Source organism: Fukomys damarensis, unplaced genomic scaffold (assembly GCF_012274545.1).
Source record: "Fukomys damarensis isolate Sample0158 unplaced genomic scaffold, DMR_v1.0_HiC HiC_scaffold_30, whole genome shotgun sequence".
In the NCBI taxonomy this organism is placed as follows: domain Eukaryota; kingdom Metazoa; phylum Chordata; class Mammalia; order Rodentia; family Bathyergidae; genus Fukomys; species Fukomys damarensis.
In genome coordinates, this window is record NW_022900942.1 from 4249173 (window position 1) to 4262146 (window position 12974).

The window sequence follows — 12974 nt, forward strand, 5'->3', positions numbered from 1 at the left end:
CCTGCCCGAGCAGGCACGCCTGGGTCCCCCACCCCAGGGACATCTGTGCCTCACCTCCTGGTGGGGCGAGGAGGCTGGGCAGGATCAGGTGTTAGGGGTGCAGGTGGACACTCGGCAGCTGTGCCGTCCTGGTGAGGCTCAGGTGGGGAAAGGCAGCCACCCTTTTGGCCAGAGGTACCCTACCCGGTGGGGGCCTGGATGTGGAAGTGGGGCGGCCTTGGCCCAAGGGACCAGCTGCTTCCCTGGATGACAGATGGGAGCTCTGGACGCCGGCTCTTGGGCCGCAGGATGGAGCCCCGTCCTCTCGTGGGCTCCGCCGGGGACGTTCTGTGCTGCCGCCTCACCTCTGTGTCCTCCTCAGGTTGGTGGGCCAGGCTGTGGTGCCCACCCGGTGATGAGGGCCAAGGCTCCTCACACAGGCCACTGAGAGCCGCACGTGCCCCTGGCCGCCACCATGGCCCGCCTGGCTGCCGTGCTCTGGAGTCTCTGTGTCACTGCCGTTCTGGTCACCTCGGCCACTCAAGGTAGGTGCTGCTGGGACCTCTGTCGGGCCAGGCCGGAGGGGCCTCCCGCCCTCTTGTACCCCGTGTAGCTGGCCAGGCCAGGCCTTCCTGGGGGGTCCATTTTCTCCTTTCCTCTCCCCCATCTTTCTTTCTCTCCCTCACTCTGTGATTACATCTCTGAGGCTCTCACTGGGAGGAAGGCTTAATTAAGGCATGCCCGCTGACGTTTATTTAAAAACAACTAATTACTCAGCGCAGCCCTGTGCTGGCCTGGGATCCGGCACGCGCCACAATTAGTGCCCCGAGCCTGCCCGCCCACCCAGCCGATTACTCAATTACTGTCCCCACAGTGGGCACAGGCAGGGCAAGGGCAGGGTGAGGAGAGAGCCCTAGCGAGGGGCCTGCTGGCTGCGCCCTCACCCAGGCTGCGCTCCCTGCGACTGCCGCCCTGTCACTCCCCAGGCACCCCCTCTGCAGCCCTGTCCTTGCAAAGCCATGAAGGTAGGAGGACTTGTCCAGCCAGGCCCTGGGGCCTCAGCACTGCTGGGGTGGCTGGGAGCCTGATGCCAAGTTCTCTGCCCACCCAGATCTACCCAGGCCCCAGCTGGGCGGGAGGAGCTGCTCCCACCCCCAGACCCCCCCAAGCCAGCCCTCCGCCCCCGGCTCTGTGCTGCCGGGAAAGCTAAAATTAGTGGGGAAACAGATGGTGCAAGAGGAGCGCATGTCAAACTTTCTCTGTCTGGGACTTGACTCACCCCAAAAAACCCCAAGGGCTTAGCTGCATAACTACTGGGGTCTTACCAGAGGGACCGGATCTCCAAAAAGGGGGTATCCTGCCCTACTTGACCCCCATATGAGGAAATAGTGTTCATAAAAGCAAGAAGCAGCATTTAGCTAGAGTGGTAGTGCATACCAGACATTTCAGCACCCTGGGAGGCTGAGGCAGGAAGCTGCAAGTTTGAGCCCAGCCTGAGTAACTTAGCCAGACTCTGTCTCAAAATTTTTTTTAAAAAAAGTCATTCTTTAGGGTCTGGAACCCTTGCAGTACAGCCATGGGCAACAGCTGGGGAGGGTACTGCTACTGCCTGCCCGAATTCAAGCACAGGTCAGAAATCACCCAGTGGCATGGAGTCTACAGAGGCTCCTGGCCTGGACCCTGATGTGGCAGGCCCAGGGCGTCCCCCAGGCTGCCATTACACCTGCCCTGCTGGCCAGGGGGCAGTAAAGCCCATGGTAGCTTCTAGAAACCTGAGTGTGTTCCCGAGCTCCCTCTGTTCCTTGGTTGGCACGGTGTGACGCCAGGGAGGTCTCCAAGCCTCTCACCTCCCCACGCTGGAGCTGCCGGAAGCCAGTATACTCAGTCATGGCGATGGCGGCGAAAGCCTCAGGTTCGGTTCAGCTTGGGGCACAGGCACTGGGGTCGGTTCCGGAAAGTTCCACACGTGGGTCTCACAGTTATCCCCACCCAGAGGGCCACAGACAGCATTGACTGTCCTGGTGGCTTTCGGCCAGCCGGGGATGCTCATGTCACATGGGCATGGCCGAGCACCGGCCCCGAGCCCCACCCTTCCCTACTGTGGGGGACTTGTCTGCTGCAGCCTCTGTCACAAAGCGTGCCAGACACACGCTGGCCCACGGTCCTGCAGTCCAGCATCAGGATGTTGCCGGGCTGGTGCCTTCCGATGCTCTGTCCTTGGCTTAGGCATGACCACTTCCTCTCTGTGTCTGCGTGTGGTCCCTCTGGGATGGGTCTGTGTCCAAATCTCCCTCACCATTTTTTCATGTGTGTGTGGGACACTGGAGATTGAATCCAAGGCCTCTGCATTGAGCTATATCCCCAGCCCTATTTTATCTTATTTATTTACTTTTTTTTTTTTGGCATACTGGGGATTGGACTCGGGTCCTTGCACTTATGAGGCAGGCGGTGGAACCACTGAGCTAAATCCCCAGCCCTATTTATTTACTTTTAATAGTAGTAAAGTTTTATTAAAAGTAGGAAAAGAAACAGGCTCTGCAGAATGAGTTTGGGCCAGAGTAAGGGTGGGCCACCATGTAAAAGCGAGCACAGTGACCCTCTTTTATATATTTTAATATTCAGGCAGGGTCTTCCTAAGTCTCTTGTCTTAGTCACATTTTCATCACTGGTATAAAATACACAACACCCACAACTTAAAGGAGAGATTTATTTGGTTCACAGTTTCCATGGGTTTAGTCCATATTTGGGTAACTTCCTCTTAGAAACCGCATGGTAGAAGGGTCTAGGTGAACAGCTCTTACAGCATGGCAACTGGGGGAAGAAAGGAGGAGCCAATGAGGGAGATACACCCTTCCAGGTCATGCCCTAGCAACCCAACTCTTTTTTAAAAAATACATTTTATTTTATCCCATTCCCTCCCTCCCTATGTACAAAAGCTTTGTTTCAGGCAGGGATTTAGCTCAGTGGTGCCACCACCTGCCTCACAAGCACAGGGTCCTGAGTTCAATCCCTGGTACCAAAACAAAAACAAAAACAAAGGCTTTGTTTCCTTTTTTTCCCAACCCAACTCTTCTGACCCAGGCCCCATCTCCTGACAGCACACTCAACTGCTGAACGCACCAGTGGATGAATCCACTGAAGAGTTCAGTGCCCCAGGTTCCAACCACCCTCCAGAAGTCCAACCTCTGAGCTTACCAGAGTTTTGGGAAACATTCCAGACCAAACTATAACAATCACAATGCCCAGGCTGGGCTTGAGTTTAGGATCCTCCTACCTCAGCCTCCCAGAGTGCTGGGATTATAGGTGTGCACTACCATGCTCAGCTCAAACCCCTCTCTTTATAAGAGCCCCAGCTGTATTGGCTTGGGGACCACGCTGATGGCCTTGTTTTAACTCTGTTACCTCCAGACCTCATCTTTGTGTATGTGGAGCACACACCTGTAATCCCAGAAATTTGGAAGTCTGAGGCAGAAGGATCAAAAGTTCAAGGCCAGCCTGAGCAATTTACTGAAATCCTGTCTCAAAGTAAATTTTTAAAAAGGGTTGATGGCCGGGCGTGGTGGTGCACGCCTGTAATCCCAGCACTCTGGAGGCAGAGGCAGGAGGATCGCTGTGAGTTCGAGACCAGTCTGGGCTACATAGTGAGTCCTGGGTCAGTCTCAACTATACAGTGAGACCCTGTCTCAAAAAACAAACCAAAAATAAGCAAACAAACAAACAAATAAAAATTAAAAAAAAAAAGAGTTAAGGGGGCCAGGAATGTAGCTCAGCGGCACAGTGCCTGCCTGGCAAGTGCAAGGTCCTGAGTTTGATTCCCGGTATCTAAAAAAAAAAAAGTATAGGGGCTGGGGATTTAGCTCAGCGGTTCGGTGGCCTGCCTTGCAAGCGCAAGGACCCGAGTTCAATCCCCGGTACCAAAAAGAAAAGTACCAAGGGTGTCACTCAGTGGTAGAGTGTGTGTGAGGCCCTGACTTCCGTCCAAAGTGCTGCAAATGCAGGACCTCCAAATACAGTTGCTCACTGAGGGACTCAGGCAGGAATTCAGCACGTGAACTGAGGCGACACAAGTCAGCCTGTAAAACTTGGCAGAGAAGATGAGGGGGCATAGCCAAGGCCCGCAGGACAGATGTGCTCTGTCCCTTTCTTGCTCTCTGTGCTGGCCTCCTGCATATGAGGCAAGTGCTCAATGCTGAGCTCTACCCAGCCCCTTGTTAGGCACGCCAAGGGTAAAGGTCAGCCTCTCAGGCCAGGTTACCATCTTTCACACACAGGCAGGCACAGTGAGAAGCCCACGTGGCTCTTAGGACACAGCTGAGCTGGAGACATTGTCCCTTTGGGGCAGCCAAGGGTGACACTGTCCCCACCCTCCCACAGGCCTGAGCCGGGCTGGGCTCCCATTCGGGCTGATGCGCCGGGAGCTGGCGTGCGAAGGTTACCCCATTGAGCTGCGGTGCCCGGGCAGTGACGTCATCATGGTGGAAAACGCCAACTACGGGCGCACAGATGACAAGATCTGCGATGCTGACCCTTTCCAGATGGAAAACGTGCAGTGCTACCTCCCTGACGCCTTCAAGATTATGTCCCAAAGGTGAGCAGCCCTGGGCACCCTGGGCTGTGCACTCTGTCTACCCTTCAGCTCCCTTTTATGCATGTGATGCCTATTTCCTGGCACCTACCAGGTGCTGGGCCCTGGGCAGACAGCAGATACAACCTAGCCATCTCCCCCACGCTGGCCTTGTCTCCGGCACCGACTTGGACCTGACACACAGCCTGTCCGTCCCCACCTGCCGTCACTCCCGGAAGCTCGATCGAGGCTGGCAGGGTGGGTGACACAGTGAGGGAGTTGTGGAAACAGAGAACCCTCTGTGCCAATTATGAGAGGTGGTAGGCTTCCCCCAGGAGGGGACAGCCACACACAGATGACAAAAGTGTGTGAGCATGTAAGCAAGCGACTGTGTGTGTCTCTATCTGCGTGTTTGTGTGTTGCACTGTGTCGTGTTTTGCTTTCCAGTGCTGGGATGATGAACCCGACACTTGCACACTGAGCTGCATCCCCTGCCCTGTTTTAGAGACAGGGTCTCGCTAAGTCCTTAAGTTGCCCTGTGATCCTCCTGCCTCTGAGTCCCAGAGTGCTGAGATTACAGTGCGTGCCACTGCACCTGACAGTTACATGTTTTCTTTTGTTTTTACTGTGCTGGGGATGGAGCCCAGGGCACCACTGAGCTATATTCCAGCCCTGATTCTGCGTTTAAGTGTGCACTTGTGAGTATGACGTGTGTGTGTGTGTGTGTGTGTGTGTGTGTGGTACCAGGGATCGAACTCAGGACCTTGTGCTTGCACAACAGGCAGCAGAAGCACTGAGCCAAATCCCCAGCCTGAGTATGACTATGTGTATCTGAGCCTTGTAAAGGTGTTTGTGAGTGGCTGTGGCTGTGTGCCTGAGAGGGTAAATGTGTGTCTGGGAGATCTGTGTATAAATGTATTTGTGTGACAGTGATTTGTGTTACTGTGTTTCTAGGTGTCTGTGCACATATGCTCAAGTGACTGGATTGGTTTGGTTTGGTTTTTTGCTTTGTTTGTTTTGTTTCTTGAGACAGAGTCTCACTATGCATTCCAGGCTGGCCTTGAACTCACAGCAGTCCTCCTGCCTCAGCCTCCCAAGTGCTGAGATGACAGGTGTGCGCCACCACCCCTGACTCTTCAGTGCGTGTTTGTAACAGTGTGCTGAGAGTGCGTCTGCAGGTGGTGTGCCGTGCCGGAGTGTGTGGCTGTGTGCCTCTGATGGGGTTGGCGGTGTTGGTGTGTGAGTGCAGCACATGCCAGGCTTAGGCTCCACATTTGGGCTTCAACCTGTCCCTCAGATAACACCAGAGCCTGACCACGGCAGTGTCCACAGCCGCCTCACCCTGACGGCTCCCAGCCCTCTGGGCTGCTGCAGTGCACCCTCCCCACACAGCCAACTGGCGCTCGTGAGCCCCCTCTGCATAGAGCCCTCCATGGCTTCCACCTGCCTTGGGCAGAGGCCCTGCACGAGCTGTTCACCACTACCCTAACCTCCAGCTCCAGCCATGTGTCTGTTCCTTACACATTGGAGCCTCCTCTGAGCCTTGCCCTCGCTGTTCCCGCTGCCTTTGATGCTGTTCCCTGCCACCCCAACGGCTCCCCTATCATTTGTGCCCGTTCCCCTAACTGTCCCCTCTGTGGCACCTTTCTGAACTCTAAAATAGCAGCTTCTGGTTTCCTGACTGCTTTCGCACTGTCACTGCTGACCCTGCCTGTTGTCCACATTCCCATCAGATGTTGTCCCTGGGAATGGTGTTCATTGTATGTCTTCCTTCACTGGGTGCTTAGCCCCGCAGGGACAGGGAGCTCTGTCCCCTGCTGTTGTGTCCTTGACCAGGGACGTGGCAGGCATTCATGAATATTGCCGAATGCCCAGGACATTGCAGAGTCTGCTCCAGGACCTGTAGCACAGGAGAGAGGAAGGAGGCTGGGGACAGGGGGTACCATGTGCCTCGGGGGTTTCAGGCAGGGGACAGATGTCCTTAGGTGGCTGAGACAGATGGGCTGGGCTGGAGCTGCCAGCCCCTCTGCCAGCATCAGTCATACCCTCTTGACACCCTGGCCCCCTCTGCAAAGTGCTGGGACTGAGGAGCTCAGTTCGTGGAGCTAAGGGAGCACCGTACAGCCTCCACCCTGCTCCCTGGGTGCAACCTCACTGCTCCCTGCTACTTCTGCCAAGATCCGGAAGCCCTCTGTAATAGTCAGGGCTATGGAGACTGCTCTGCTAGAGACACCCAGAACAGCTGAGCTCAACTCCCATCAGAGGTGAGGAGATTCCTGTGTAGGCTTCACCTGGCTGTCGCCCTCCCAAGCCCAGCCCTTTAAAGTCACATGCCCTGCCCACTTTCACCTCTGACCAGACCTCGGCCACCTGCACTGCTAACTCCTAACTCACAGCCCATCACCTCATTGGCCAGAATTTGGCCATATGCACTTCCAGTGCCGGAGGTGGCTGGGATATGAAGTCTGCAGCCTAAGTCCAGGGAGTGGTAGATTGTTCTGGTTTGCTTTCTTGTTTAATTTTTTTTCCAGTACCAGGAATTGAACTCAGCACCTTGCATTTGCCAGGCAGGTGCAGCACCACTCAGCTATATCCGCAATGCCTGCTTTCTTGTTTACTAAGATGACAAGAGCCAGGTGTGGTAGTGTGAGCCTGTAATGTCAGCACTCTGGGAGGTTGAGGCGGGGGTGGGGGTGGGGTCACACAATTGAGCAGAGCCTGGGCAATGTAGCATCTAAGCCAGGCCTTGTTACACACACACACACACACACACACACACACACACACACACACACACACGAACAGGGCTGAGGATGTACCTCAGTGTTGTCTCACAGACAACAACAAAAAGGGACATAACACACCATAATATCGTGCTTATTATTTGTGGTGCTGGGGATGGAACCCAGGACCTTGTACATGCTAAGCAGTTGCTGTACTACCGAGGCACACCCCGAGCTCTGGTTTGTTGTTGTTTGTGGCATTGTGATACTGGGAACTGAAGCCAGGGAGTGTGACTCACGCTCACTCGTACTCTCTCTCTCTTCCTCAGAGCCTTTCCATTGAGAGCTACATCCCCAGGCCTTTTTATTTTCAGACAGTCTTTCTAAGTCACTTAATGGCCCAGGCTGGGTTTGAACTTAGAATCCTCCTGCCTCAGCCTCTCTCAGTGCCGCAGTTACACTTGTGCACCCCACCTGCTTTATGTTTCATTTTGAGTCAGGGTCTTGCAAAGTTGCCCAGGCATGATTCAAACTTATGATCCTCCTCCCTCAACCTCCCAGGTGTGGAGATTACAGGCATGTGTCGCTGCGCCTGGCTGTGCACTGTTTATTTTTAAATGATTAAAATGAACCATTTTAAAGCAAACATATTCCTTGACATTTAGTACATTCACAATGTTGTGCAACCACCAACTCGACTTAGTTCCGGAACATTCCATTACCCCAAAAGGAAAGCACATACTCTTTAGCAGTTGCTTCCCTCAGCCATTCATCTGCTCACTGTCTTTGTGGACTTGCCTGTTCTGAATAGTTCGTGGAAACAGAGTCATACACTGTGTGGTCTCTTGTGTCTGGTTTCTGTCATGCAATACCAATGTTGAGGCTTTTACAGCATGAAGCAGTACACTGTTCTTCTCTAAGGCCAAGTAATATTCTGTCTCAGGCACAGGCCACATCCATGCCAATCCCCCTGGACTTTCAGGCTGTCACCCCCTGTTGGCGGATGTGGGCCGCACACCTCTGAACACAGGTGTACGGGATTTGCTTCGACTCTTGCTTTCAGTAGTCTTGGGTGCCCACCTAGGAGTGGGATCACTGGGTCGCATGGTGATGGTTCATCTTTGGAGGCCAATGCTGCACTGTTAAGAGAAGTGGGGGGTGGGGGGTATAATCAGGCCCGCACTGTCCCTCTCTACCTCCCAAACCCCACCATCCCTTGCTCTCTGTGTCCCCAAGAGATTCTCTGCCCTTTCTGGAGTTCTTGTACTCAGCACTTAGCACTCCCCAGTTAGGGCAGGACTGAAGGCGAACCCCGGAGCACCTCTGGATTTCTTCCTGACACTGGTGTTCACTTTGGCCTGCTCCAGGGTATGGGAGCGATGGCTAAGGGGAGTCCCCGTTCTGTGGCTGTTCCACAAGCCCCCTCTGTATGCCAGCCAGGCCCCTGAGAAGCTGCCAGGGCCCCAGGCTTCCTGTGGGGAATCGGTAATCCTGACTGTGCTGCATCCCGAGGGCGGGAGGTGTGTGTGAGGAAGTCCGAGGTGGCCTCACTGGCCCCTGCGAGCTAGTGGATAGAGGTTCGCCAACTCGCCATGTCACACACGTTTCTCTTCCGTGAACCTTTGCAGGGGCCCTAAAGTCAACTAAAAGAAAATACCAGGGACCTAACAGCATTGGTGCTCGGGGTGAAAGGAGGGACAGCTGCTTATGGGGTGATGCTACCGTCCCAGCCCCGAGGGGATGCAGAGCCGAGGCTCAGTGGGAGAGGGACAGGCAGGTGGAAGACGCCACCCATGCCCACCCTTTGGCCCTGGTCCCCAGTGCCCTGCTGCCTTCCCAGTTTGGGGTACCTGTTCCTCTCCCAACCCCGCAGCCCCCAAGACCTATGTCCATCTTTCCCAGATTCCTTTCTCTCCCGCAGGTGTAACAACCGTACCCAGTGCGTGGTGGTTGCTGGCTCCGACGCCTTTCCCGACCCCTGTCCCGGGACCTACAAGTACCTGGAGGTGCAGTACGACTGTGTCCCCTACAGTGAGTCCTCTTGTTCCTCTGCGGGTGCGGGCCCTCTCCCACGTTGCAAGCGAGGAGGAGACACCTTGACCCAGCACCCGTGGGTCCCATGCATGGGGCCTGCCCGGGCCTCACACGCTGTGCTCCCAGACACACTCGTGCACACCTGGTGCCTGCTGTCCTGCCTCACAGACGGTCCCTCTCCACAGGGCACACCCACCTCACTTCTCACACACCCTCGCTCGCCGAGCCCCTTGAAGGCCGCACTCCCGTGCTCTGCTTGCGTACATCTCCTCTCAGCCTTGCTGCTTCTCTGACCCCTCTGCCTCGCTGCTCTTACACTTCAGTTTCTAACCCCACACCAGCTCCTCCTCAGTCCCCCGCCCTCGTCCAACTCCCTGCCCTTTCTCGTGTCTCCTCACACTCCCACACTCTGGCCTCTTCCTGTCATGGAGTCTGGACTGTACTCCCCCTAGAGAGAGGCAGACCACCCTCTCAGGCCTGGTGGCAGAGTCGGTGTGAAGGGCTGGGGGGGCACTTCTGTCTGCAGAGGGAGGACCACCATGTTGGACTCGAGAGTGGCCCCCAGCAAGCGGAAGGTGATCTGGGGAGCCAGAAGCCTGGCTGTCCTGTACCTAGCCAGGGAGAGCAAAGACAAGGTCTCTCCTCCTCAGCAGCCTGTCCTTAACATCACCCTTTGTTCCTGCCCTTTCTCGTCCCCTTACTCCCCACGACCCCTTCTGTCCTCCCCACCTGGCTTCTGCAGCCCACCTGGAGGTAGGGCCTCCAGGCAGGCGGGGAGGGAGCAGGGCCACGAGGGTGTCCGAGAGAAGGGGCAGGGGAGCAGGAGACCTTGTAACTCCCCCTCCTTTCCTACCCCAACATACCCTACCCCCACCCCAACCTTTGATTTCTCCTCTCAGGTGACAGTGACACAAGGATCCCTCAGTCGTGGAAAACAGGATTGCTTGTGTGCTTCCATAACGTCCTTCTTTTAGTCCTTGCCCTTTCCTTGCAGTGCCTGAGGCCTCCACTACCACCTGAGGGGACGCCCATGTACTACCAGAAGCCTCCCTACAGCACTGGGGACACTGCCCACCTCGCAGCAGGGGCAGCAGTGGGGAAGCCGGGAGGCCGCGAAGGAGCTAGAACACAGGGAAGTTGGGTGGGCATAGGCTTCATGGACTCTTAACTTTTGTGGCTCTGAAACCCGGAGCAAATGATCTAATTTCTCTGGGCCACTGCAGAGGGCGGCACGAGCCTGGGAGAGCATGTGTGAGGAGCGCCTGGCCCCGGCGCCCAAGCAGATTTCTGCGTGCTGAGCGCAGACCCCTGAAGGCAGAGGCTTGTCCTCATCCCAGCGCCCAGCCCACGCCCAGTTCCAGCTGTGTTCAGGAATGGTATGACGCCCCTTCCCTTCCACTCAGCCACAGGGAGGGAGGGAGGGCCGAACCTGCCCGGATGCTGTCAGGAGTAGAAGGGGCGTGGCATCAGCCGCACAGTGAAGCTTCGCTTCACCGAGCCTCAGTTTCCCCATCTGTAGTCAGGGTTCTCAAAAGACTGCCTGCAAGGTGTCTGGCACAGATCCCAACACCTCCTAAAGTGGTGGATACTTGGTAGTCATTGCTTTTGTTGTGACTACTTATTACCTCCTACCGATTACTATTACTGCGCTGATGATCAAAATAAAAATAGCAACAGATGGCAAATCCAGCTTCTCTGAGGCCAGCAGAAACGGAGCAGGAAAAATTCCCAGGGCAAGCAGATGCTGAGCAGGTACAGAGCAGAAGAGAAAGTGTTGCAGGGCCAGGGAGGAGAGGACTTAGAGACTTCCTGGGCCACAACTTAAGAGACCCAGAGGGCTCGGGGACAGTGGCAGGACAGTGCAGGGGACGGTGGTCCCCCCTGGTGGGAGTGAGCCCTTTTTTTGGGGGACAGGACACCCATAATTGCACACACGCTAGGGATGTGCTGGGTAGGAAGAGCTGTGGGCTGGGCTGCTCTAGCTCCTGGCCCACAGAAGAAGGGGGCTGAAGTTGCTAGAAGACAGGGAGGCCCGGCAGGTGTCCCCCAAACATCCCCTGAGCACTCTGAGTGCCAGGCTGGGCGAGGCGCTGGGAAGGGAGCCTGTGCTAACCCTGCCAAACTCCCCCTTCCACTCGGGCCTTTCCGGTCACAGAGCCTTGGGGGGTGCTTCAGAGGCTGGGGTGACCCCAGTGCTGGGGAGGGTGGGTCTGGGGTGGGGGGCAGGGCCTCCCAAGGAGAGGGGCACTGGATGTGGGGCCCCCAGATGCTGGACTAACGCTGGATTTGCTTTACAGCCGAGCAGTCTAACCGGGCCTCTTCCTCCCCCAGGTGCCACCCATCAGGGCGGTGGGCAGGGCAGGCGCAGATGTGGGCTCCTGGGTCCCAGGGTGGGAGGCTGGCCCGGGGGCTGAGGTGTTAGTGTGTGTGCGTGCGCATGTGTGTCCTCACCCCCACCCGCACTGTTGCCTCTGTTGGTCTGTCTGTGGCTCTGTTTGTGTCCTCCGGGTGATGAGGGCTCCTGAAGGGTGAGGGGGGCACAGCTGGACCTGGGAGAGGCCAGCGGAAGGGAAGTTCAGCCTTGCTCTTGACTGGGAGGGGCGCCCAGGCCGGGAGAACTGAGCCCCTTTCCCAGGAGATTCCTGCACTCCCCACTCCTGGTTCCCTCCCTGGCAGAGCCCCTTCAGCTGGGGCTCCGTCCTGCTGCCTGTGTCCTGCGTGTCCCTCGTCTCCCCCTCCTGTGTGTCCCCTCTCCCCCGACTGTCTCCCTGGCACCCTGTGGCCCCACCCTACCCCAGAGGAAGGGACTTGGGGGCGGGCGAGCGGATGCTGCGGAAAGGGTTGGGGAAGCAGGAGCAAGGAAGGAAAGGAGAAGGGGGCGTGTGGCCAGAAAAGAAACGAAAGCAATTTAATCTCTTTTTTTTCTCTTTTTTTCTTGCACATTTTTTTTTCAATTTGTTTTCTCTCTCTCTTCCGATGCTTAAAGTAGAAGTGGAGCAGAAAGGTAAACGCACTGTTACCAATGCTAACCCCTAACTCACACTTTGTTCTACCTGTACCATACTCATGTGACCCACCTCCTGGCCCTTCTCCCCACCCACTCGGTCCACCGGGGCCCTGGTGTGGCCACGGCCATGGGCATCCCCACCCTCCAGACAGGAGGAAGCTCTCTGAGCTGGGGCAGGGCTCTCCCTCCCTCCCTCTTTTCTCTCTCTTTTCTCTCTCTCTCCTCTCTCTCCCTCCCTCTCTCCCCCCCCTTCCCACCCCCTCCCTGTCCCTTGTCCCTTGTCCCTGGGCCTTGCGGGGACCCAGCTTTCCAGCCTTTCTCTCACATTTGCCTCCTTCAGGAGCGAGTGTAAGGGGAGGGAGGGACTCCCTTCCCGGCCCCCACGGGCATCGGGTGAGCTGTCTCTTTCTCTCCTCTCTTCCTCCTCTCCCCTCGCACCTTTTGCAACCAAGTTCCCCTTTCAGGGGAGGTGGGATGGGGGGGCACCCTTGTTTTCCTTCTGGGGAGCAGATCCCTCCTCTCTTGGGCTCCAGTGGCCTAGTTCTTCTGGTGTGGCGTTCCGAGGCCCAGAGCTGTGTGGAGTACCGCCCCCCACTCCCTTCCCCAGCAGGTCCTGGAGGGACACCCGCTGTCCCGGCCCTGGGGGTCGTGGGTGGGGTGGGCTCCT

The 12974-nt window shown here is 56.5% G+C and overlaps 1 protein-coding gene across 3 annotated transcripts in view; it reads left to right on the forward strand.

Moving 5' to 3' along the window:
* The first annotated feature begins 361 nt into the window (after positions 1-361).
* The window catches only part of Adgrl1 (adhesion G protein-coupled receptor L1), a 26160-nt gene continuing 13547 nt past the window's right edge, over positions 362-12974 (forward strand). For 2 of the 3 annotated variants that reach the window (XM_010613430.1, XM_010613432.1), the window contains exons 1-4: positions 362-524; positions 4354-4567; positions 9188-9297; positions 12290-12304. In XM_010613430.1, the coding sequence (XP_010611732.1) occupies positions 455-524; positions 4354-4567; positions 9188-9297; positions 12290-12304 (409 nt within the window). In that variant the 5' untranslated portion in view covers positions 362-454. The remainder of the gene's footprint in view (positions 525-4353; positions 4568-9187; positions 9298-12289; positions 12305-12974) is intronic. The other variant, XM_010613431.1, reaches the window with a different exon arrangement.